Source organism: Caloenas nicobarica, chromosome 1 (assembly GCF_036013445.1).
Source record: "Caloenas nicobarica isolate bCalNic1 chromosome 1, bCalNic1.hap1, whole genome shotgun sequence".
Classification (NCBI taxonomy): domain Eukaryota; kingdom Metazoa; phylum Chordata; class Aves; order Columbiformes; family Columbidae; genus Caloenas; species Caloenas nicobarica.
The window spans coordinates 69531768-69555688 of NC_088245.1; the positions used below are offsets into that span (position 1 = coordinate 69531768).

The window sequence follows — 23921 nt, forward strand, 5'->3', positions numbered from 1 at the left end:
CTGTTGTAATATTGGAAGACTAGTTGCTGCAGTGGATGGCAACAGTCCATGTCATTGAAATGGTGAGGAGACAGCGCATCTTCCTGCTGTGAATCCCTCTTTTGTAAGCAGGAACAGTTTGGAAGGGAGAGGTTTATCGCTCAAAATGTTGACATTGCTTAATCAAACAGTGGCTGTAAGAACAAGAGCAAAACATTTGCTGTCCTTTCTCCCACACCCAGCATACACGTGCCCCCCGGCCTACAGGGGCACCAGGTGAAAGAAGAAGAAACTCTTGCTTCTTGTGGCGTTGTGCTGATGCAAAACTGTGGGGCCTGGAAACACTTGGGAAGTAAGGGGAATGCAACTCACCCAGGAGTGAGGTCTCCATTTGCTTTATATCTATGGAGATGCTGCCGAGGAAGCATGTGCTGTCTGCAGGGCTTTAATTCATTGCTTTCTTTCTGCAAAGTAGCATGTTTTTTGATTTAACAACTAATTGAGGTAAGACTAGAAGAGCATCTCTGCTATACAGATGGATCTTAAAGGACCAGTGTGGAAGCCTTACCTGTTCTGTGCTTATCACAAAAATGTTAAATCTTGGAATTGTAGACAAGAGGAAATTTTGCAAGTTTCAGCCCTTCAATTGCTTACAAAATATTTTTTATACTCTTAAAAATGTAGACTTCCTATTATCCTTAAATTAACTTCCTCAATACCAAGTGGTACCAAGTTAAAAGAAATACATATTATATTGAAGCTGCTTTCTTTTTAGAAATGAAGATGATAGTATAATAGAGGAGATCAATGGTCTATTGTGTTGCTTTATCTCTGGCACCGGCATACAATTGGTACAGCTGTCAGGAATTATGAGGTTTTAGTAAACGTCTAAAAACAGGTATGAGAAATGGGCAAAAGTTGAAAATTATGTATGCATGAGGCCTTGGGTCAGTTACTGGGATGCTGTGGTTGGCTTTATAAATAAAGCTGCCAAATCTCATGCAGAGAATGGAGACTAACTTCTGTCAATATGACTTATTCTAATCTCATGTAACTTCTTTTGGGTGAATAGTTTTTAAGTGGTCATCACACATGCACAAAAATATCCAGTTTGAAGAAGATACATTTCTAAAGTCCGGTTTGAGTCCCCACCAACTTGCATAGAATACCAAAGTCTTGGTCTATCAGGTAGCAGCTGGGACTGGAATAAGCTGAAGCACATGATATCAGTATTATAAAAGACAACGTCTTTAAGGGAATCAATTCAGGAGACAGGATATCAATATGTTTATTTTTCATTAATATCTTCCAGTTAAAAACAATTTATTATGAAACTCCTATCTGGCTTAGAGTGGGCCAAATAATAAGGGGAGTTGACTAAGTTTTCTTTCCCTTCTCCAGCCCTCTTCAAAACCATTTTGGTTGTGCTGCTTTCCTCTCTCCTTTTCAAGTAGCTTGAATAAAACATTTGTTACATAGGGTACTTGTTTAGTGTTGCTCCATGTAACTTGCCTATTGCTTTTGCTAAAATTTGCCCCTTTCTTTGTGTGATGGCTACTCTATGTAGTTTATTCAAATTTTTGCATTGTATCTGTGCAAAATCAGACTTAAGAATCAGAGAAAATCCAAGTAAGAAGCTGAAATGAATTTTGACTGCTGTTGCCCTTTATTCTGCTAGCAATCCTCCTATAATGAGTACAGCTAGTACTTGTTCAAAAACAGATGGTTTAAGGGTTTTTGTTGATGTCTGGAACAGGTTTCCCAATGCCAAAATTGCTTATGATATTTCAGTAAACAACATAATTTTTTAAATATAAAGTTATAATTAACATAAATCTAGAAAATTACTTTGTAGGAGGTCTCTTTCATGAAGGAAAAAAGATTGAAACTGAACTTGAATCCCTGTAATTTTGAAGTCAGTGTATTTGCCAAGAGTTGTAATTGCTACAGGTTTTTTTTTTCCAGAAATGCATAAAGACATAAAATCAATTAGTATATTAAAAGTAATTTCTGAGCCATGGTCTTTATTTGTAAGAGGCAAAACAAGAAATGCTGTAAATGCTGAAAAGTTTATATTATTGGCAAGTTAAATAGGAAGTTGGCTTCCTTCCTTACATTATTTTACCCTTGTTGCCGATGGATGATTAGGTTTGGTGTCCATGGTTTCTTGAGAAATTTTTGGTGATGTGAAGATGGCTTATTTAGAGGAAGAAAATGGGCCAAAATTAGCGTCATGAGTTAGAATGATCTGCGAGTCCTGGAGGGGAAGTTGGTAGACCTGGGTTTGGTCCTATGCCTGTTGTCGGTACCCGCAACACCCTTGTGAGTCCCCTCCAAAGTCTGGGTCCTCTTTGGCTGCCATGCTTTCCATGGTGGGGACTCTCCCACTGCTTACAGGTGCTCAAGCCTTGTGAACAGTGATCTGAGGGGTTTCCAGTGTTAATGCACTAGCAGTTCAGTAGTGGTGTCTCTTACCAACGTTAAGAAAAACATCACTGCGCTCACTGTGAAACAAAACTAACTTCCTTATGCAGTGAGAATGAGGGAAACTGAAAATTTGGAGGGGGGAAGAAAATTACTGAGTTCCATGCCTGGAACCACCCAGAGGAAAAGTCATGTGTTTTTGTGGTGGTAGGTTCCTGCATAGGGTTTTGCAGTCTTTTACAGGAACAAACACTGCCCTGCAGGACCAGCTATACGATCAAAGGTGCCATTAAGGGAGAAAGGAAACCATTTTCCCTTCCTCAAAAGAATAATTCAGCAGACCTGAGTTAGCATGTAGGAACTTGAAGTCCAAGTTTGGCTCAGCTTTAAGTAAAATTACCCACTTTTTTTTTTTTGACGTGCTGTTAGTCATAAGCGCTGCATGGTTTTGAGAGCGAGGGAGAGAAAGTTTGAATGCGTCAACAGTCAGTCCACGAATTATGGCACTGCCATGCTTTTCCACAACCAGTGGTTCGAACCGTAAGTGTTTTGAGACATGGTGCTGTGCAACTCATCAGTATTTAAAGCCTTAATACGTTCTTTCAAAGCTCTTTTTATTTTACAGACAAGATCATTATCAGTTGGTCTTGAAAAGCCACTTCCCTTTCCCTTCCAGATAACATCGGTGGGAATTTCGCTGAGCTGGTGCGCGCCATCAGCGTAGGTGTGTAGCTGTGCAGGATCTGGCCGGGCGAGAGCAGTGGTTTCAGGAACAGCTTTGATGCGAAAAAAGGCTTTTCCAGACACGCCTCCCCCGGCAGCCTGGCTGTACAGCAGAGAGACACAGTGGTTTTTTCTGCTGCTGACTCAGCATCGGTCTTGGCAGATGCAGGAGCTGCTCAGCCTGACAGAAGCCCTAGGACCAAAAGCAAGGGTCTGCGCAGTTCTTGTTGAGGAAAACCCAGGCTGGGAGATGATATTATTCTTGAGGGGAGTAATTCCAAGATGTGGGAGATAGAGATCAGGCAGCAAACATTCCCATCGTTCTGAAATCAAACCCACTCACGGGAAATGAGCCTGCCTTCAGAAAATCATTTTGTTGGGGGGGAAAACCACTCAGCTAATTTCTCTGAACCCTCTGCTTTTATAGTAAATGAAAACTCTTAGTAGCTTCACCTCCATCTTAGTGTGTTTTATCTCACCCCTCCCCCTTGCACAACGCAGGAATGGGCAATGTCAAGGTTAAACCTGTTGGCGAGCTTTTGTTAAGGTGTTCTGCCTGCTCGGGGAGGCAAGGCACCTGCTAGGCATGCCCAGTGCGCGCTAGGAGCTGGCTCTCCCTTCCTTCGCTAAGGCTTTGCAAGGCTGAAGCACAAAGAGTGCTTGTTGCCCAGTCCCCGGGAGTCTCCCAGTGCTACCACTAGCTGGGGAGGACTGGTTACCATGGAGGCTGCCATCTGTTCGCTCCCCGCTGGAATGTGATTATCCTTGCTGGGTTGGGAACCAGCAAAAAGCAGGGGAGCGTGTGCTGTCGGCAATTATCTGCAATGGAGTGCGTTAATGGAAGGCTGGAATTAGCTAGCTGGAGGAGCACGTAAAAGGGTTTTACCAAAATTATTAATGATTTCTAGCCAAGAGGAGTAAGCTTTTTGCAAGGTCAGTACTAAATTCATTATGTATGCAGGTAATTTTTAATTGGTGCAGTGGCTTTATGATTTAAGGATGGTAGCAGCACAGAAATAATGCTTATTGTTAAGAGGGTGGGGAGGGAGAATTGTATTTTAAAGATCTTCCAGTTCAAGCAGTTTAATTTGGGGTCGTTAAAGTAGTAAGTCAGAACAATAACTGGCCAAACTGACACAAATGGGGCAATTCATATCTCTTGTCTTTGTGAAATGCTGTTCGCTGCCAAATCTATTTGATTTACATGCCTTTTCATGCTGATTGCTTTTTGTGTGAGTGATTTTTTTGGATGTAATACGTGTTTGGTTTTCCTGCTGGCATGAGGAGTGAGACGAGGGGGAAATGTTCAAACGGAGCTGGCGATACAATGGATGTTTAGGGTGTTTTATGCAGTTTGCTCAGAGGAAGCAGCGTAAGGGAGGCAGAATGCAGGAGCAGCTCTTCCACTCTTCATTCCCACCCTCTGACCCTCTTTCCAACTCACCAACTGACCAAATGTTTTAGACTCTTTCTCTTATGGAGCTTAATTGTATGGAGACTTGACATGCGTTTTCAGGATGTTCTGCAAATGTCATGGCTGTTTTGATGTCAGGATTTTAAAGGGCAAAATAAAATTAGAAATATATGCTTATAAGGCTTTTGTACCCTATAGAAGACATTTTTTGTTATACTGTAGGAGCTTTTAATAATACATGATGAACATTGTACAGTTCAAATTACTGACTTAAACGAGGCATTAAAATTAATTTGTATCCCAGATAAACCAAACATTACTCCAGCAGATATTTTTAGTGATGTATGGGCTTTCCCTTTTCAAATAAAGCTCTTATACTGCATCTCTGTTGTTGCCAGGACTGCCATTTTTATTTGATACAGGGGAGGACACTATTAGAAGCTTTTAATTAAAACTTCTACTGATCTGCCCCCTGCTTTGATGCAAGTAGAATGTCAGTACGTTAGAGTTTGGGAAGAAAGTTACCAATGGGGTTAAGAAGTCACGATTGCAACATATTTGACTAGGATAAATTTTTAACCTACACGGTGCTTTCCAAGTCTTGGTGCCTAACAAAAGTGTGTGTGTGAGGTTGAGGGGGTTTTTATTTCTTTGAGTACTTTAACTGTTTATAGTATATGAGCTTTTCTTGTGTGTGTAGGAGCTGGGTATATGTGTCTGAAGTCCTTTCGGACATCATATCACACTTGCATGTTGGTAGAACTGGGTGAGTACTCTTAATGGAAGCTACATCATCTTGTAATTAAAAGGACTTTTTTTTTTTAACCCCTTCCTTCTCCAGAAGTTAAGTATTGCATTGCCATTGAAAGGGGTGCAAAACTTGCCTTTAATGGGCTGCAGTGGACGTGTTCACACGTGCAAGTTGCAGGTCTGTAATTGTGTTGTTAAAAAGAGCACGGGAGGCAGATTGGCTTTATTGCTTGAAAAGAGATTAGACTTTCACCCTTCAGATGCTACGCTGAACCTAGCTGGAGGGAAGGGCAACCACCCCAAGGTTATCCTGTGTCTGGCGTGGGATGGGTTTCAGTTCCCCGGTCTGTTTCCAGTACAGTAGCTGTTACCTACAGGATTCACTGTCACTGTGGATGTGGATTACTGTCTCATTGGCAAGTCTTCACAGAGAGCAACAATCATATCGACATAAAGGTAATGGCTTGTATATACCCCTTCTGGAGGTGTTTTCTCCTGATTACTAGCTGGTGGTGGGCTGAGAAGCTTGTTTTTCCACTGCCTTTCCTAAACCTGTTTCAAGGAGAAATAGGGGACTTTACCTTTGCCATTCTCCAGCTATTATCATATTCTCTGACAAGCACTGTGTAAATGTCCACATAGTCTTGAGCAAACATTTGTTTTATTTCCTTCTTTGAATGGTCTATATGTGGCTATTGAATACTCTTTTTTCTTATTAAATTTTACTTCAGGTCACTGGGTCAGTGTTGATTTGCAGATGCAGGATTTAAAGGCTAGACATTCTTTAATCCATTTGAGCATCTGGCCTTTCATAGTAGACATCCCATTTCTGTGTAACAGAGGAACTGTTAAATGTCTGTTTGAAATGAATGATTTTTTTAAAGAAAGATTTTTTAAATCTTTGGTAGATTATTACAAGCGGCTCTGATGTTTATGCTTAATGCAAACAAATGAGGGTCAGTGTAATCTGTTACATGATCTCTTGAAGGAGATTTACTCTAAAATACAGGCTTTGGGAGCCAGCAGAGGTGATGGGTCGCACTGAGTAGGGGGTTTTTTGGGTGTTTTGTTTGGTGGTTTTTTGTTGTTGTTTTTCTTAGAGGATAAGCTCAATTTAGGTACATCATCTCACAAAAAAAGGACATTTCGAATGAACTCTCAACTAAATAGTGCCTAGAAATACAATCTAGTATACAGTGGGCTCATAATAATTTTGCTTCAGGGCACTTGTCATTAAATGGTAAAATCCTGAGTCAATATATAGGAAGCTGGCTTGCATATAAACGATCACAATTGTTTTCTTCAAACAGACAAGTCTTTCTGCTTTCTACTTGACACATGACTCTGGAATGCTGTTTGGTATGAGTTGGATTTATTTATACATTGTGTTCAGGCTGCTACTTGGTGGACCTCTTAAACATGCCTAGTTCTCAATACACTTTTTTCCCTGCCATTTACTAATGTATTCTGAACATTAAAACAAACAAAAAATCCCAGGCTCTGTACTGTTTCCTTATAGAAGCGCGGCTATTTCAAGGTTAAAGCCTGCAGGTCTCTCTGAAAGGCCAGCTGTTTTGGAAAGTCCTTTTGCCTGTTTACAAACTGTTCTCTTTGCAGCTCCCGTGAAATAATGGAGTCCTCGGGATGCTGGATGTGGGAGGATAAACCTGCTGACACAGGCACTGCTGCTGTTGGGCTGTTTGCTGGGCCTTAGTCATGTAAAATTGCTTGTGTCTTTTATCCTTTGTATGGGTGCGGACAAAATGCAGCCATTAACACTTTTTTTTTTTTCCCCACAATGCTCAAAATTGCTGTAGCAGATTTTAGAAAACATCACATTTGTTGAATTTGCTCTACAGCAGATCACCGTACTAAACTGGTGCAGTGAGAGGATGAGTAAGTAAATGTGAGAGAATGGCAATGTGCGGATTAATGAGGTGTCTATGAATTGTGGCAGGTTTTGTTAGTCTTTCCCACAGGGGCTTGCATTTAGTACAGGAGTACTTTTGTCCTTCCTTGTTGAGGTGTCTAGTTGAAGAACCTGAAGACACAGAGCTGTTCTGCAAATGGTTTCAGACAACATTCCTCCCAGAGAGAACTTGTTCGCAGTTGGGAGAAGAACAGGGTGGGGATAAATGGCTGTATGCCAGCAACAGAATATCTTGAAGTGGAATTATTTTTGAGGTTGGTTGGTGTTTTTGTTTTGTTCATTTGTTTGTTTTTTTCCAGTTCATCCAGTTGCTCTTACTAAATGCGATAATTAGCTGTTCATTTTAAGTATAAAAATACTTCCTGGACTGAAAGATACATGGGAAATGTTTACTTTTTGATGAATATCTGAGCAAAGTGAGTACTTGAGTACATTTGGGAATGTGGAGCTCAGGACTGGAAGGAGCCATTTGGTCACTGAGGATTTTTTGTGGTTTTTTTTCCCTGCCCCCCCCGCCCCCCTTCAGTGACAGGCAGCCGTATAACTTACATCTCATTTAGACGTTCAGTGGACTTTTCTTCTGGCACGCTGAGAACCACAGGCTGTTACTGGCTATAGGAGATGAATGAACTTTAAACAAAACTTTATAGTGACCAAAAGCCAATGCTATGTTGTGCTTCAGAAACTGAGCAAGAAAGATTGAAGTAATTGCCAGTGTCATGAGATTCCTGTTAGCAGACACTTCAGAAAAAAAACTCTACTACCAGCAGGATGCTTACCTGGACTCAATAGCCATAGCCAGTCTCCAGTGCTTCAGAGGAAAGGGAACCCAAAGGGGCCAAATTCTGAAGCAGAGGGAAGAGTCTTCTAGTCCAGTCAGATGGCCAGTAGTAGTAGAAGTGCTTTTCCAACTGCTGATCTTTGGAGGATCATTCACTGCAGTTTTTTATGCTTACTCTTGACTATCTGTAGACATCTGCTGGCCTGTGTATCCTTTGGACTGTACTTTGATGCCAAAGAAGCACTTTACCTTCATGAAGTTCATATAGATGCAGCCAACCTTAGTTTTAAAATGTCAGAACTTGTAGTGATGCTTTGGAGGTGTCCAAATAAGTAGTTGTGATTATAGTTCTGAGTATCTGGTTTATATTTGGTAGCTCCGATTGTAACAAAGTACCATGCAAGCCTTTTTAGCAAGACTCAGGAACTGGGTATTGAGGCTTCAAAATACTTGAATTCCAGTCTCTTCTACAGTTAAGGGTTTTGTTTTGCAGGCAGTAAGTATTGCCATGGGTGGTGTGGTGTTTTCCCTGGAGTCGTGTTGAACATAGCCGCAGTCTGAGTAGTAGAGGGAAAATTAGCTCAAGAGCTTGTAATATTACTTGAAAGAACAAGTTGATTTTGTAATGAGTTATTCCTGCAGGGCATGACCTGAACTTATCACTTGGAATTTTTCTTCTTTGTATGTCTTCCTCAGTCCCAGCATCTCTCGTGCTCCTACAGCCCAGCCCCATTTCCTACATGATGTTTGTTTTTTGCAGGTTGTTGCGGGTTTTTTTGGTCGTGGGTTTTTTTGTGTGTGTGGTGGTGGTGGTGTGTGTGTTTTGGTGTGGTGGTGTGTGTTTTGGTTTTGTGTGTTTTTTTCCTATTCCCTTTATTAAGGAGGTCACTGATGCTCAGGAAGATGAGTGGAAGCATGAAGTGTCTTTTCTGTAATTCAAAATACCTTGATGGCTTCCCATATCATGTTTGCAGGAGTTACATTGAGGCTGAGGTTTATTACCTAGAATAAATAATTTGATGCTATTTTTACTTGCATTCAACATGGTCAAGTATTGTATACTTGTTAAGCTCCCTAAAATGTCAAAAGAGTTTATAGGTTATATAAGATTCTTTAAAATCCTGTGCTGCTTTTCTTTACAGCTGTAATAGTTCTCTGACATCTCGATGTGCCAAGGCAGCTTCCATGACTAATTTTGATGTCTGTTCTCTTCAGTAGCTCTTGTTCACACCATTGCTTGGAGCCCTATGTTGCTGTCAGGACTTGACCACCCACTGTAATGCAACTAGCAAGTGTTTTTGTCCCTTGGCTTGTCAACATTTCTATGTGTCAGTTTTAACTGGGGAAGCTGCTACAAACAAATTCTTAAAGATAGCTGCTATAGGCAAAAATAAAATGGAAGACTTAGTGGTGGAATTAGAGCTTTACCTAAGAATTGGAACACAGCAGTTAAATGCTAACACGATGAAATAATCACAGTTAGCAGTGTGAGCACTGTTTGCCCTTAGTAAAATCGGCAATGCTGCACCCTTCTGTTGTCTGCTAGTATCTATTATTTTGGGTGAAAGCTCTTTTTAAAAACAGTCTAGAACACTGTAGTCAAAGCACTTTGTCCACCAATTTTTCCCCATTTTACCACTTGTTCTGCAAGCTGTGGCCTAATTTCTGCCATAACAGGATGTTTACTGTCTGTGGTTTTTTGTATGTGTTTATGAAGCTGATCTTACTGATTGTAAAATATAGTATTTATAAACATTTGACTTAAATTTCCAGACTTCTCTTACTGCTGATGTTTCCCTGGTTTGAATGAGAATATTCCAAATATTTTGTACTGTTGAAAAATTCTGAAGACTGCAGAATGCATTTTTGCATGCTACTTAACACGGTAGTAAAACTTTAGGTGGGAGATGAAAGGGTTTTTTTGTGTATGTGTCTTCTGTGGGACATCTTCAGCTTCTGTGAATGATCCATGGAGCTTTCGAAGTGTGATGGTACTGCAATCTGGTATTAGACCTTTTCAGCGCAAAACAATGCACAGGACATAGTCATGAGATGGAAAAGCCGCTCAGTCCAACATTATCTACTTAGTTGCTTGATACTGTAGTGTATTAATCATGTTTTGATGGATTAAGATTTTCTTTGTAGATCACTGAAACTGCTTTAATCCAGTTTATCTCAAAACCGGGTGGCATTTTAGAATCTCTTTCTGTAAGAAAAACAACAATAAAATTTGACTCTGTTTTGTAGCTGGCATCTTCTCTGATTCTAGCTTTATAGCGTTCATAGATAGCAGTAAAAGAACTGGAGGGAAAAGCTTATTGATTGCTTCTGTGTTAAAATAAATGATGAAAAGCTATTACTGTCTGCCTGATGAGGTCTGGGGTGTGGATAGCAATAATTTAAAGGAAATTATAGTTTCATTAGTGCTGATGTGGTCTCTGTAAAGGCTGTGTTTAACTACTAGCACAACTTCACTATGTAAAACAGTCACAACTGTCTCTGATCTTGCACCTTTATTGCACCGAAAGCTGAAATACACTTCTGCTTTTTTCTTATTTGTCACCACTGTCTGTATTGTTATTTTCTGTTTTTGAAAGAATTTGTTTTGGGGAATTCCTTTTGATCACTTTTCTCTGAATGCTTGGGAGACACAAGGCTAGATGGACTAGAAGAAAGCAGGACTATGTATTAGTGGCAGGGGAGAAAAAGCTTGGTAAAGAAAGTCCCAATATGTTGACTGTCCTATGAGTATTAGGTTAAATTGGCCCTAGCAGGACAAGATCAGGAGACTAAGGCTGTTTATATATTTGAGGCAGGAGGAAATAGTCATGATCAGATAGTAGAATTTTCCGTGCTGAGACCTTGGTCTACTGCAAGATGTCCCTGCTCACAGCATGGGGGCTGAACTGAATGATCTTTAAAGGTTCCTTCCCATGTAAACCATTCTGTGGTTCTGTGACTTTTAGGAACTGATGTGTTCTGGAGAAAGTTAGTCTGATGCTTTCTATAATGTGACAGGGAGGATGGAGAAAGGTGGAAAGGGAACACAATGTGTTGTGCTGTCAAGTTTCTTTTTGCCAGAAAGCATGGAGTGAGAGTTAAGATAGAATAGATTGAAAATGCCTATACTGTCACATATTATGTGGAAGTATAAATGGGACTCAGGAGGAGATTAAGCAAATTGATGGTGGATATGTCTTCCAGCAACTGGTAAAATACAGTTACACAAATGCATTTGCTGACATGGGTGATCCCTGAAAACTGATGCTGGAAGCTGTGGAGATTGGGGCAAAGATAATTGTGTGTTTGCTGCCTTCTGCTGTAGGTTACCCAAACATTTGCTACTTCTTGTTTTCAGACACAGAGTATTTGATTTAATGATTTTTTAATTTTTTTTTTTCTTGACCATGGTTCATACACTCTTATCTACTTTATAAATATATTGACGTTTCTTGTGGATCTTCCATGCTGTTTTTTATTAACTCAAACTAAGAATAAATTTGTACTTTATTTTTAGTATCTATCACTGCCCAGACTTGGTTTTTTATATGGAAGCAAAATCGCTGTCACTGCATTCTGACCTGTTTCACTTATGAGTCTTTTATCATTTGGATTCCTGATGTGGCGGCATAATATTTAAGTTGTGGATTCAGCCTTTCACTCTACTGCTGAACCTAAGGAAAGCCCTGTGTGGTTGTCTTTCTGTTTCAGGTTGTGGGGTTTTTTTGGTCTTCTTGGGGGGTGTGTGTATATTTTGTGTGTATGACCAAAAGCTAAATTAACTGGAAAATGAGTCTGTGCCCTTAAGCTGTTTTGCAAAGATGTTAAATGAGTGATGCGTTTAGTCTGTGGAGGTGAATAAAGATGGGTGGCACAACACTATTAGGGTAGGTCACAAGCTTTTTCCTCTTCCCTTTTTTCCACTCTTCCTTAAAGAAAGGTATGGGTTTCTGTGGTTAGCAACTACAACAGGGTCCCAAACTGGTGAGGCACCAGAGCTGCTCTCCTGGCTTTGCACCACCCAGCTCTGCTGGTCTAACCGTGTACAGCTGGCAGGAGAGCGCGGTGGCAAGCAGGAATGTCACTGTCAGAGGTAATACTGTCCCTGAGAAAGGGGCAGCAGCTGCGGTGGAGGTAGGAGGCCTGAAGAAGCAGCCTTCTCAAGGGAGAAAGTGTGGGAAGGAGAAAGCAGTGAAGGCGATATGAGAAAAGGCAGAGCTGCAGGGCCAGAGAGTCTTCTCTTTGTATTTATTTGCTAATTGTGTGTTAGTGTAATTGAACAGATAACACGATGAACAGCAATCTCCTTAAATCATAACTTGAAGCTTTCTCTCAATTTTGTAATATACAGATAGGTAGATAAAAATGAGGTATAAGAAATAGTGAACTGTTAAGCCATTTTTTTTAAGCAGGAGAATTGGCAAATCAAACCCAGTTGATAAAGGCAAAGCCTTTGACCACTTCCCACATCTAAAACCAAAATCCTTTAACAATTGCTGATCTTTCTTTGCTAGAGAAGATTAATTGAAAAATGAACCACAGATTCCTGGATTTTTATTTAAGTATGGGAAATACTTTAAGCTACAGAAAAACAGCTTTATATGGTTAGCGTAAAACATACAGTTGCCATAGCAAAAGCACTCCTGATAGAATAGATATGTGACATGACACTCTATGATCTTTAATATAGTTCTTTGATTTTGTAGAACTCAACCATTTGATTATTTGAGTTTTGTAGTTCCTTGTATTACTTTTATGCTTCAACCAAATTGCAGACATCAAGATGCTACAATAACACATGCTGTGCAAACATAGGACAAGACAGCAGGCTTTTCTCCTGAGAAATTATATTGCCTGTCCTTTGGGTTTTTGTGCAGGCTTTGCCACTGGCTTTCCCTCTGGGACACATGATACAGCTGAGCTGTAAGGAGAGGAAAAAAAAAAAAGGAAAAATACTGCTATTTACTTTCTAATTATGGCATTGTAATTGTTCGTCACACCTGCCTTGAGATTGCTTGTCTTAAACCCAGTTCCTTGCAGGAGAACCAGGAGAGCTAGGGGAGGGAATATTGAAATAGTCTTTGGTTTCAGAACTGGGAGGAAGAGTGTCCTTACAACAAACTCATTTCTGTTTTGGGCTTCAGATCCAGAGTCTCCCCCCATAGCATTTGTCATCTTGCTGGAGGCTTAATACCCATCTTTTTAAGGTGCTATTGTTACTTTTTCTTGTTGCAGCAGTCCTGAATAACCATTCCTAAACTCTCTCCCTCACAGCCCACTTCTGTGTGGACTTTTCTTCCTCCTTCCTCTTCCTGGCGATCACTTGGTCACTTGCTTAATCTGGAAATTTTTTTCCATGTCTGCTTGTTCCTTATATACCTGCAAATCTTGAGTTATCAAACAACTGTTTCTTCTTCCTCACATAACTGTGTGGCAGAGCTTTAAGGATGCAGCTTAACAAGACAATGAATTAACTGTGTCTGTTTCCTGGAAGGATTTTGTTCTCACTCTGTTCTTCTCTCCCACTTTCTCCTTCTGTTGACACTGATGCTCATCTGACTCCATGGGCCACCTCAGCCTGCTAAATTAACAGAACAATCCAAAAGAAAATGAGTAAGTTTCTGGCAGATTAGTGAGCTGAACAGGCTTGCTATGGTGCAAGGGAAGACCCAATGCAAGGAGAGGAAGAGCCAGATGTTCCTTTGCCAGCAGCCAGCCACTAGCTTGGCAAAACACAGCTCTTGGGCTGCACACAGATTTTCTCACCTTGTCTCTCCCAAGGATATTGGGCAACTATGTGTGAATTTAATCCTTCATGTACCCATTCAAGGGTCCTTGTCAACTCTTCACAGCTACTGCATTCAGTCATCATTAACCTTGGGCTGACCCACACTGCTGTCCTTGGATGAGATGCTGGAGCTGAGTTAACATGACAGCTTGGCACTGGGAAGGGCCATCATGTTTCTTCTCTCTTTGCTGAACTATGCAGCACTGTGGTCCCCACCACACACCTCCTGGAGTTTGTCACATTGTACAAAACACTGATTCAGGTTGCTCACCTGGAGCAATGCACTTTCCTTTGCCTGCTAGTTTGCATTGGCTTATTGTGGGCTGGACATTCTTTTAAGGAAGGAACGTGATATTAGCTGCAGGGGTGAATGATGGAAGTGGGATCTGTTAATCTTGGAAGCAGAAACACTAAACTGAAATGCAACACTAACCATATTCTTTTGGGCTTCATGTCCTTTTCTTTGGCAGACATGTTAAACTCCTGAACATCCATGTGGTGGTTTCCCTTGTTTGTAGCTCTTGGTACTTGGCTGCTTGAATTTTTAAGCCATTTACTTTGCCACATTTTGGCTTTGCAGTTTTACTATCCACCCATGGTGATTAGACTCAGGAATTCCCATTGTATAACCCCTTACCATCAAAAGAAACAACAAAGCACCAGTGGTAGGCCTTGCTTTGAGCTCTTGCACAGTGCTCAAAAAGTAGAGGATAGTCATCACTTTAGTACAGCAAGAAGGCGCAGGTAGAAGGGGTGGATGATCACCTTCCCTTTAGCATGCTTGAAGCACTGCAGCTTTCTCCCAAATTTTAACCAAGACCAGTGTACATATCTGCAGATCCAAAGGTGTCCTTTGATTTGTGTGCCTGCGCCCCAAGTGAATTTTCAGACTTTTTTTGTGTTGTTGCAGAAGTATCTGTTCAAAACAACAGTATTTAGCAAGTTGTGTGCCTTGTTTTTTTATTTTTTAAAGGTATGGTTTATATCCATTCAGACTTCTGCATTAAATCACTTGTTACTGGTTTTAGACTATCCCAAGCATCATGAGGAGTGCAGCACATAGAAGGTCTGACAGAAGTAGGGGGTCACTTTGCGGCAAGGGTGTTTGGTGTCTCAGTAGCTAATCCCATTGCCCTAAGAATAGCTGGCAGCCAAGTTGAACCCCTCTACAGACTACTGCCAGGCTTTTAGTAGTACCTCAGAAACTTTTTTGGGATAAGGACTGTGGTGGGTTGGCCCTGGCTGGACTCCAGGTGTCCACCGAAGCTGCTCTATCACTCCCCTCCTCAGCTGGACAGGGGAGAGAAATTATAATGAAAGGCTCATGGGTCGAGGTAAGGACACGGGGAGATCACTCACCGATTACCATCATAGGCAGAACAGACTTGACCTGGGGAAATTAGTTTATTACCAATCAAATCAGAGTAGGGCAATGAGAAGTAAAATTAAATCTTAAAAACACCTTCCTGCCACCCCTCCTTCTCAGGCCTAACTTCACTCCCAATTTCCCTACCTCCTCTTCACCAGTGGCACAGGAGGATGGGCAATGGGGTTTGCGATCAGTGCATCACATGTTGTCTCTTGTTGCTCCTTCCTCCTCAAGGGGGAGGACTCCTCACACCCTTCCTCTGCTCCAGTGTGGGGTCCCAGTTCTCCACAAACTTCTCCAATGTGGGTCCTTCCCACAGGCTGCAGTTCTTCATGAACTGCTCCAGCATGGGTCCCTTCCACATGGCCACAGATCTTGCCAGGACCCTGCTTCATCATGGGCTTCCGATGGGGTCGCAACCGCCTTTGGGCATCCATCTGCTCTGGCGTGGGGTCCTTTGTGGGCTACAGGTGGAGATCTGCTCTACTGTGGACCTCCGTGGGCTGCAGGGGAATCTCTGCTCCGGCAGCTGGAGCAGCTCCTGCCCCTCCTTCTTCAACGTTATTGGCTTCTGCAGGGCTGTTTCTCTCACATTCTCACTCCTCCCTCTGGCTGCTATTGCTGTTGTGCAGTAGATTTCCCATTCTTAACTCTGTTATCCCAGAGGCACTACCACCATCACTTATGAGCTTGGTGGCAGGACTGTCTTGGAGTCGGATGGCATCAGCTCTGTTGGACATGGAGGAAGCTCCTAGCAGCTTCTCACAGAAGCTACCTCTGTAGCCCACCTGGTACTAAAACCTGGCCATGCAAACCAAATACAAGGACAAAGCATGCTTTCATTTTTGCCCAGGACCAAAGTGCTGTGCTTTTGAAGTACTTGGGTGTAAAGGAGAAGAGAGAGGGAAAGATAACAGTGTGAGTCAACCATAGCTACTTTATGGTAGCCCTGTGAAAGGTGCCTTTCTCGTTGTGGTTTTTTTTATCTCTTGGACATATTGAGATGTCTAAAGATCTCTCACGGGGGGGGGCGGGGCGAAAAAGTTGGAGTGCTTTTGGTACAGAGAATTTCAGAAGTGCTCATACTGCATTCTGTGCTAGGAGAGCACATGGGTTACTGATCCTTTGGATAGGACAAAAATGACTCTTTCTCCATCACTGGCTTGCTGAAGTGTCATGGTTTAACCTGAGCTAGCAATATAACCATGATAGCTGCTCACTCACCCCCCAAATAGGGGAGAGAATCAAAAGGGAAGGGAGAAACTTGGATTGAGATAAACACAGTTTAATAAAAGAACAAAATACTAATACACTACTAGTAAATACATATAAAATAGAAATAGAATATAAAATAAAAGATACTCAGTGCAGTTCCTCATGAACTCCATCCACACTGAACAGCCAGTCCCAGGAAACAGCACCTGGTCACAACGGCTGATGCCAGAGAGAAAAGAGGCAAAAGGCAGAAAGGCCCAAAGGCTTCTGCAAGACGGCAGGATTGCAAAAGGCTGAACTAACAAAAGTCCCAAACAGAACTCCCCCAACTACGAACTTTTTTTTTTTTTAAAAAAAAAAGGGCAAAGTAAACACATGAGAGAGAGACCGGAAGATCTCCACTCTCCTTAAATATGAAGCATGACGCTAATGGGATGGAATACTCTTATTGATCAGTCTGGATGCCAGTCAAGCTCTGCCCCATCTATGGCCTCCTTCCTTGATGCCTCACACCTGTGGGCAGAGGGCTCAGAATGTCCTTGGCTCTCAGATCAGAGCACTTAAAAACATTAACTCTGTCCCGGGGTGTTATCTCTTGTTCTCAAACAGTCTAATGACTGTGCTGGCCATGAAAAAGGAAGGTTTCTAACTGCATGAAGAAAAATTAACTCATTTTTCAGTCAAACCAGCATGAGAAGCTTCATATCATGTCCTGATACAGCATCCTCAGCAAACTTCTTCAAACACTTTGTGCTTGAAGTTGAGACTGCAGTAATGAGGAGCCAGCTGAATACAGCCATTTGGAATGCTGGGCTGTGATTCACCATCACATGAGCTAATTTGTTTTTGTGGGGGTGTGTCAGTGTGGCATACTGCCTATGTAGCTCTGTAATACTTAGTTTGGGTTTCCTAAGAGCACTCGTACTCACGTGACTTCCTTCTCAAGTCCTCTTTTGTCATATTAAGCATATTCAAATAAGTCAGGTACCTAATTTGAGTCCCCTTATCTGCAAAATAGGGAAAATACTGAGAGAAAGCTTGTGATGTTTAGTTTGAAAAGTGCACAGTGGTGGAGAACAAAGTAAGTGCCATATACTTATTGCAAGACATTTGTAAAAACTTTTAATTATTGAAGTGATGAAGTCATATGATGAACCAGTAATTTTGATTTAAGGTAACTTAGTTTCACAGAACTAGTCTGCTGTGCAAGTCTCTGGACTAAGAACACACAGTTTGACTAGCCATCTTGTTCACTTGTTTTAGTTGTACAATTTTTAATTACCCACTAATGAGAATGTTTTAATTAACTAGTTGTTCTCCATGCCTCTTCATCTGCTTTTTAGTAAACCTAACTATTTTTTAATTAACTTTGCTTTCAAGCTCACAGGCATGTTCTGGTGACAGGTAAGATATAGCTGCACCTCTTGTCAATGACTTTTCATCTAATACTTGCTGATATAACTGCATTGAGCAGTTTGTACTTTGCACATTTCTTAGAGTAAGCAATGTTGGGTATAAAACTCATGTGAAACCAGAGGAATAAGTTAATGAGATGTCCCAATTGTATAAATTCTGATCTCTCCCAAATCTGCTTATCTGCAAACTAATGAAATGGAGAAGAAACAATTAATATTTTATGTGTTTTTAAAAAGGAGGAGTGAAGAGTTAAGCATGTGTTTTGAAGTAGTGTTTTGGAGACTTCTTTGCACCTGCTTTAATGTTGCTCCTTGATTGCCTGCATGGCCCAAGGTGGACCTTTCGGGGCTGATCAGATCTCTGATCTCTTGCCTGTTCTCTGCATTGCTCTCCTTCCGTCCCTGCTGCAGGGTACAGAGTCTGGTAGCTCAAATGTCATCCCTCCCACACACGACTTTACAAAGTTTGTAACAGTTTCTATATATGTTTCCACAAAACAGAGACTTGATTTCCCATCTGGCCCCTACTTCTCCTTGGGTGACCCCTCCTCTTCACTTAGGATGGTCAGTAATGAGCATTTATGTAGCTGCTAGAACTAATTGCTTCTTATATTATTTTGTAGCCATTTGCCTTGCAGTATTCCAACCTACTATACTGCTTATGTGAAAATTGAAAACTTTATTGCTGATTCCATCTGAATTTAGTATCTGTCATATGCTTGTATGACAGGCATTATCAGTGTTTTTTCCTGGTTATGCAGAGTACATCAGGATGAAGAAAGGCTGACAAAGCCTCACTGGCAGGTGGACAAACCAGGCTGGTGGGGAAAAGGTTTTGTTTCAAATGTGGGAAACTGAGCAGAAAGTGTGCCTTCTCTACAAAGGTTTTTCTGGAGAGAGATGTTCTGTTGTAGATGTACTTCATGTGGAAGCTCAAGCGAGAGGGCAAGCTTTGAACTCTTGGAGGTAAACTTTAAAATAGAAATGTAACCTATGCATTACAGTTACCTTAGTCTGGTTATGAAATTCAGTTACTGTTGTTTTAACGATGCACTGATGACGTAAGTGAATAAAATTTGTATATGTCTTTAAGGAGCCTGCAGTTTCTTGCTAGGAGTATCAAGGATGGGGAATTGCAACTTCCTAGCCCAGCAGTTTAAAAATAAATGCTCTAAACAAAAACAACACATGCAAATCATGGTCAAAGTGCTAAAAATAGGTTCCATTTAGATTTCAAATCTGTATGTGTGGAACTTGCATCTGCTCATCTCAAGAAGAAAAACACACCAAAGTTTTGAAATAACTGAAGAAAAAATAGTTGTTTTTACTGGTTTTGGCAATACCCCCTCTGTTCAACATCTGTAATAGAAAGGAAATAATTAGCTGCCCTATTCCAGAGAGCTGTCTCCTCAGTGAAAAACAGATATTCATAACAATGGATTGTTTTGCAAGTGTATTCCCTGATACCCTTGGTACTTGTCCTTCAAAGCAGCTCTGCAGCCATGTGCTTCTACATTGCCTTGAATGTGAGGGCTACGAGTGGCCAGTGATGGAAGGGGCTGTAGGGAGCTGTGGTTTGGACCAAGGCAGTGGTTGAAGATGACCTCAGCTGCAGCAAATGACAAGCTGGCTGTGATATTCTGATTCATGTTATCCAAACTGACAGGGCTGGATTTTAAATCCTGGTTTCTTTCTCCTGCTGGGATGAAAGTGTGCCAGCCGGCGATCACATGGTGTGAGAGCTGATGTGTGAACAATGGGGGGGGGGCAGAAAAAAAGTTACTTGTGGTAACTTCTCTTTTCAGTTAATCCTTTCACTTTTTAAAAATGTGCATTTTCACAGTTCAGAATTCACTGTAATATTTTTGTATTTTTCCCTGGAGCACTGTATCTAGTTTATGCCATTAAAAAAAAAAAGATTTTAAATTATTCTAGTAAATTTTAATCTGTGCCAAATAAGCTAATGTTTTCATAACGATTCTTTAGTGTAGCCTTTTTTTTGGTCACTTCTCCAGTATTTTGTGTGTTGTTTCCTTCATTACAGGCATAAATTTAAATACCGATTATGCAATGAAAAAGATTATTAGAAATTAGCATTGCGCAGTATAAAGGGAAAACAAAGTACCAGCCACGGAAATGTACAAACTTGTCCTTTAACTTTGCTACTGCTTTAATTTCAAAGAGCAATGCAATTAATAGTGACAAAACTTCCGTAGTAGCTGAGGTATTAGACAAACAACTTAGAGTAGTCCCTCCTCCTCCTTCTCCTCCTTTCTCCAGCAGTTTGTACGTTACATAAGCTGATTTCTTTGTTTTTCCTCTTTAATAGTGAACAGACTTCACTCTCTTCTCTAAGTGGACTGCTTTGCATGCTTACGTTTTTCCTCTTAAAACAGGCTTGCCTACAGAGAGGAGGAGTAAAGCATAATTGAAAGACCCAGCATGTAAGCTGTCGGCATATACTGAACATCTGGCAAGAAGTCCTTGCTGGCCGCTTATAGGTCTTGTAAATAGGATATATGTGAGCCTGTCGTAGGGTTATTACAGTTGTGAAATCAGTTCCTTGGGCGGTGACACTGGATTATACTTATAAACAATGTCTTCTGAACCAGGTAAGGCTGAACAGGATGCTTCTGTTAAACCTTCATCTCTTCAAGACTTGGGGGGTGTATTCGTGTCCCCAGAGGCGCCAAGAGTTAAACTTTTCTGGTTTGAAGCAAATGAAGCGGTGAACATTCAGCTGCCTTGTGATGCAATACGGCTGGAATGCTCCGGTGGCTTTTTCCTCCTATTCTCAGTAAATGAGCTTGAGGTCTCTTGAACTCCTTGCCTAATACATCTGCCACACTGAGAACTCTGCTGTTTTTGGCTCGTTTTGCTGCTGCTTTCACCAGCTCGAGACTTTCTTAAAAGCAAATCAGTTTTCTGATGTTTGTAAGTGGGTTTTGTTTCCGCTTATTCACCAGGTTCATTGAGCTCTGTTTATAGCTGCGAAGTTTCTATAGGTCACTTCTATAAGTAAGAACTTGCTCTAAAAATTATATCTCTCATTGTTTTAGGAAGTAAACGTGCACTTCTGACTTATGCTCAGCTTTTCACACATAATATTGCAATAATCCATTTAACCGATGCTTATGCTACATTTAATGTACGCGATTGGCTTCCAGAATTAATTATTTCTTTTATTGCACCATCCCATGAAAGGGTTGGATTTTTTTCATTGCAAATATGCTTGTACCTGATTTTTTATGAATACTATTGAAAATACTGTTTTGCTTTTAAGTGAGGGCATTTTTCAGTTATGAGAAAAGTTCAGTTTAGGCTAAGTTAAATTAAAATGCTTACCTAGCCATAACAGCTTACTCTAAGACTGTAAATATTCTGAATTAAGTTTTCCACAGAGAGAAAGATGAAATGGATCTGTGGAAGGATTGGGCTCAGAATGCTGGTTTCCCTCTGGAAAGCCCTCTGAGACTAAACAGAGGAAGGGAGTCAGTGGCTGAGCTTGAGAGATTTGCTAGAGAAGCTTGAAGTAGATTCATGTAAATAGCTCTACCCCAGCTCTCCTGCTTTCAGTACTTGTGGGCATCTGCTTTTTCTTGGGTACAAAGAACACTTGTTTTAAAATCATTCTGTTGGCTCTTTACCTGTTTTATGATCAAGTTTGAAATTGCCCTTCTCTCTCTAGCTTTTGATAATCAACCAAAAGGATGGGAATCGCACCTTTCCTCCCACTCTATCATGAGAGAAGTCTACATGTGGATGTATAAAACTTTTTTGAAGTGATCTAGCTCCTCAGAGCTGTTTCTAGGATCTGTAATGCATAGTCTTTTCCTGTAAATGCAACATTAAACCCATCCGGATTTTCAGGAAGCTCAGTGTGGTGCCATACTATTTTCGGTATTACAACTCATCTTCCCTTTTGCCCTTTGGCTTATTTTGGGTTATTTCAGCTTGCAGAGGCTTGCACTATGTTTGCATCTAACAGTGGCAGTCTGAATGTCAAATGTTATCGGTGAAGCTGTGATGTCTTTTGTTTGTTTTGTTTTGTTTTGTTTTCCCGTGATCAAATATATGAAGTACAAATGTATTTGTATGTGCTTTAAGGGTGACATAGGTTATACTGTCACGATATTTTCCACGCAGTGTTTACCAGACTCCACTTAGAAGTTGTATGAAAGCAGTTAATGCAGGAGTGGACTATGGTGCAAATACCTGGCTTGAAGGGTAAGAAGGGATGAGCTTCTACCAGCCTATGGAATAGCATAGAGATACCTCCTAAGGTGACCCTCTCAGAATGATGTGAGAGACCTATAGATGTAGACAGTATGCATAGAAGAGGTGACAGCAAGTAGTTCCAGTCTGTGTGGATTTGGAATTGAGTGGACAAATATCCCTGGACACTCTTAAATAGTATCTGAGAGAACCAGTGAGTCGCTTGCTGGGAGCACTGGCTGCCTCCAGTCTGCAATTGAAAGAAATCATTCCAGTACTGACTGCTGGGACTGGGTGAGGGGGGAGTAGCACACCTGAAGGGACAGTGCCTATAGGAAGGTATACATTCATATGACAGTTTATTCATTGCTATTACAATGTGCCCAAGCCAAGCAGTTTTTTCAAGTACTAAAGACCCATAACAACTATGGAAAATATGTAGAATGCATCTTTTCTGGGGCTTTGATGCTTTTGAAGACTGGAACTTTATAGATTTTTTATTTTTTTTTTTTAATGGTAGCATTTACTATAGGATGAAAGCATCACTGAAAAACTGATTTCAGGCAATCTCATTTTGAAAAGTTCAATGATACTGTGACCCAGAGGTCAGCAGAGAGTTAAATGTTTCCATTAGTATCATAACTATGCTTTGCTTTGTGACTGCAGCACCCTGAGTCTTAAGTTAGTCTTTTATGTGGTGGTCTAATGGTTTACATCAATGCTTGTAAACCCAGGGAATTTGTTGAGTCTTTACTAAAAATTCAAAATAGTTATAGAATTCTCCTCTTCCCCATCTTTTCTACTCCCTCCCTCCCCCTCCGGTTTATGATTTTCATAAAACAAAAGGATTAAATTCCTTTAACAATGAGTTTTGAAATTTAGCAGTGCCTGTGTGTTCCTTACAGTTGGACAGGCAATGATTGATCTTGAGAAGGTTAGGTTGTTAGGGAAAACAATCATTCCTTTAGGTTGCTGTAAAATACTTAACACATTGTGACTACTTTTGCTTGTGAAAAGCCCCTTGCAACCATGATCTGTCACTACAGAAAAAGAAAGGAGCAACAACTGGATAAGGTCATGTAAGGTGTAGAGAGATTGGAGTATTGCCAAACCTTGTATTATAAAAGAAATTAAATGTTTAGCCTTAAACAAACATTATATTTTTAAGAGTAATTTCATAGATGGTGGGGTTTTTTTTTGCTCTGTGTTTTGGAAAACCTTCTTTCCCAACATGCAAACCATCAGATTTTTTTTTTTTTTAAATGAATGTTTTAATAGTCTTTCTTCTGATGCCAAAAACTGAGGCTGTAAGGAAAACAGTAAATATTGCATAGGAGTCAGCAACATTTTTTGTTGGGCTGCAGTTGTGTGAACAGCTGAAGTGATCCGGTGGGCAGTTGCTGCCAAAAGGCTGCCCAGTCCCTCCCTGGGACTTTCCCAGACTTTTGGTCTCCTCCACAAGCCAGTCCAGCTCACTCACACAGCACAGAACTCCTGTGGTAAAACCAGCGTCCGCTTGGCTGCAGGGGTTACGCTGGCCTGGAGAGAGACCCAACGGGTGTCAGAGTGGGTGAGAAATAAGCAGCTGGAGCTAGGGGGATGTGGAAGGATGGAGGGGATAAAACTTTCTCTTCTTGGTGGGGGGCTGTCTCGCTCTGTCTGAGGTAGCTGCTGTTGGGGTTTGAGCAGCCTTTTTTGGTCAGTTCTAAGACTTTCAAACGTTTTCATTTTCAAAACGTTTGCAAAACGAAAGGTTGCACATCCTTCAGATGTGTTGGGCAAAACTTGAGCTATTACAGAATTGTTTCTGTTCATGAAATATTGTTGGGTTTAATGTTTTTTTTACATTGTATGACTTTTTTTTTTAAAGCATTTCCTATCTATTTGCGTGCTCAAAGATAAATATTCATATGACTAT

At 40.9% G+C, this 23921-nt stretch overlaps 1 protein-coding gene across 3 annotated transcripts in view; it reads left to right on the forward strand.

The window, feature by feature from the left end:
* The window catches only part of FGD4 (FYVE, RhoGEF and PH domain containing 4), a 116401-nt gene that overhangs the window by 36032 nt on the left and 56448 nt on the right, over positions 1-23921 (forward strand). Inside the window, exon 1 of one of the 3 annotated variants that reach the window (XM_065628996.1) lies at positions 20213-20400. The exons of 1 other annotated variant lie outside the window; for it this stretch is intronic. In XM_065628996.1, the coding sequence (XP_065485068.1) occupies positions 20385-20400 (16 nt within the window). In that variant the 5' untranslated portion in view covers positions 20213-20384. Of the gene's footprint in view, positions 1-20212; positions 20401-23555; positions 23574-23921 lie in introns of those variants that run through there. One more of the 3 variants, XM_065629013.1, reaches the window with a different exon arrangement.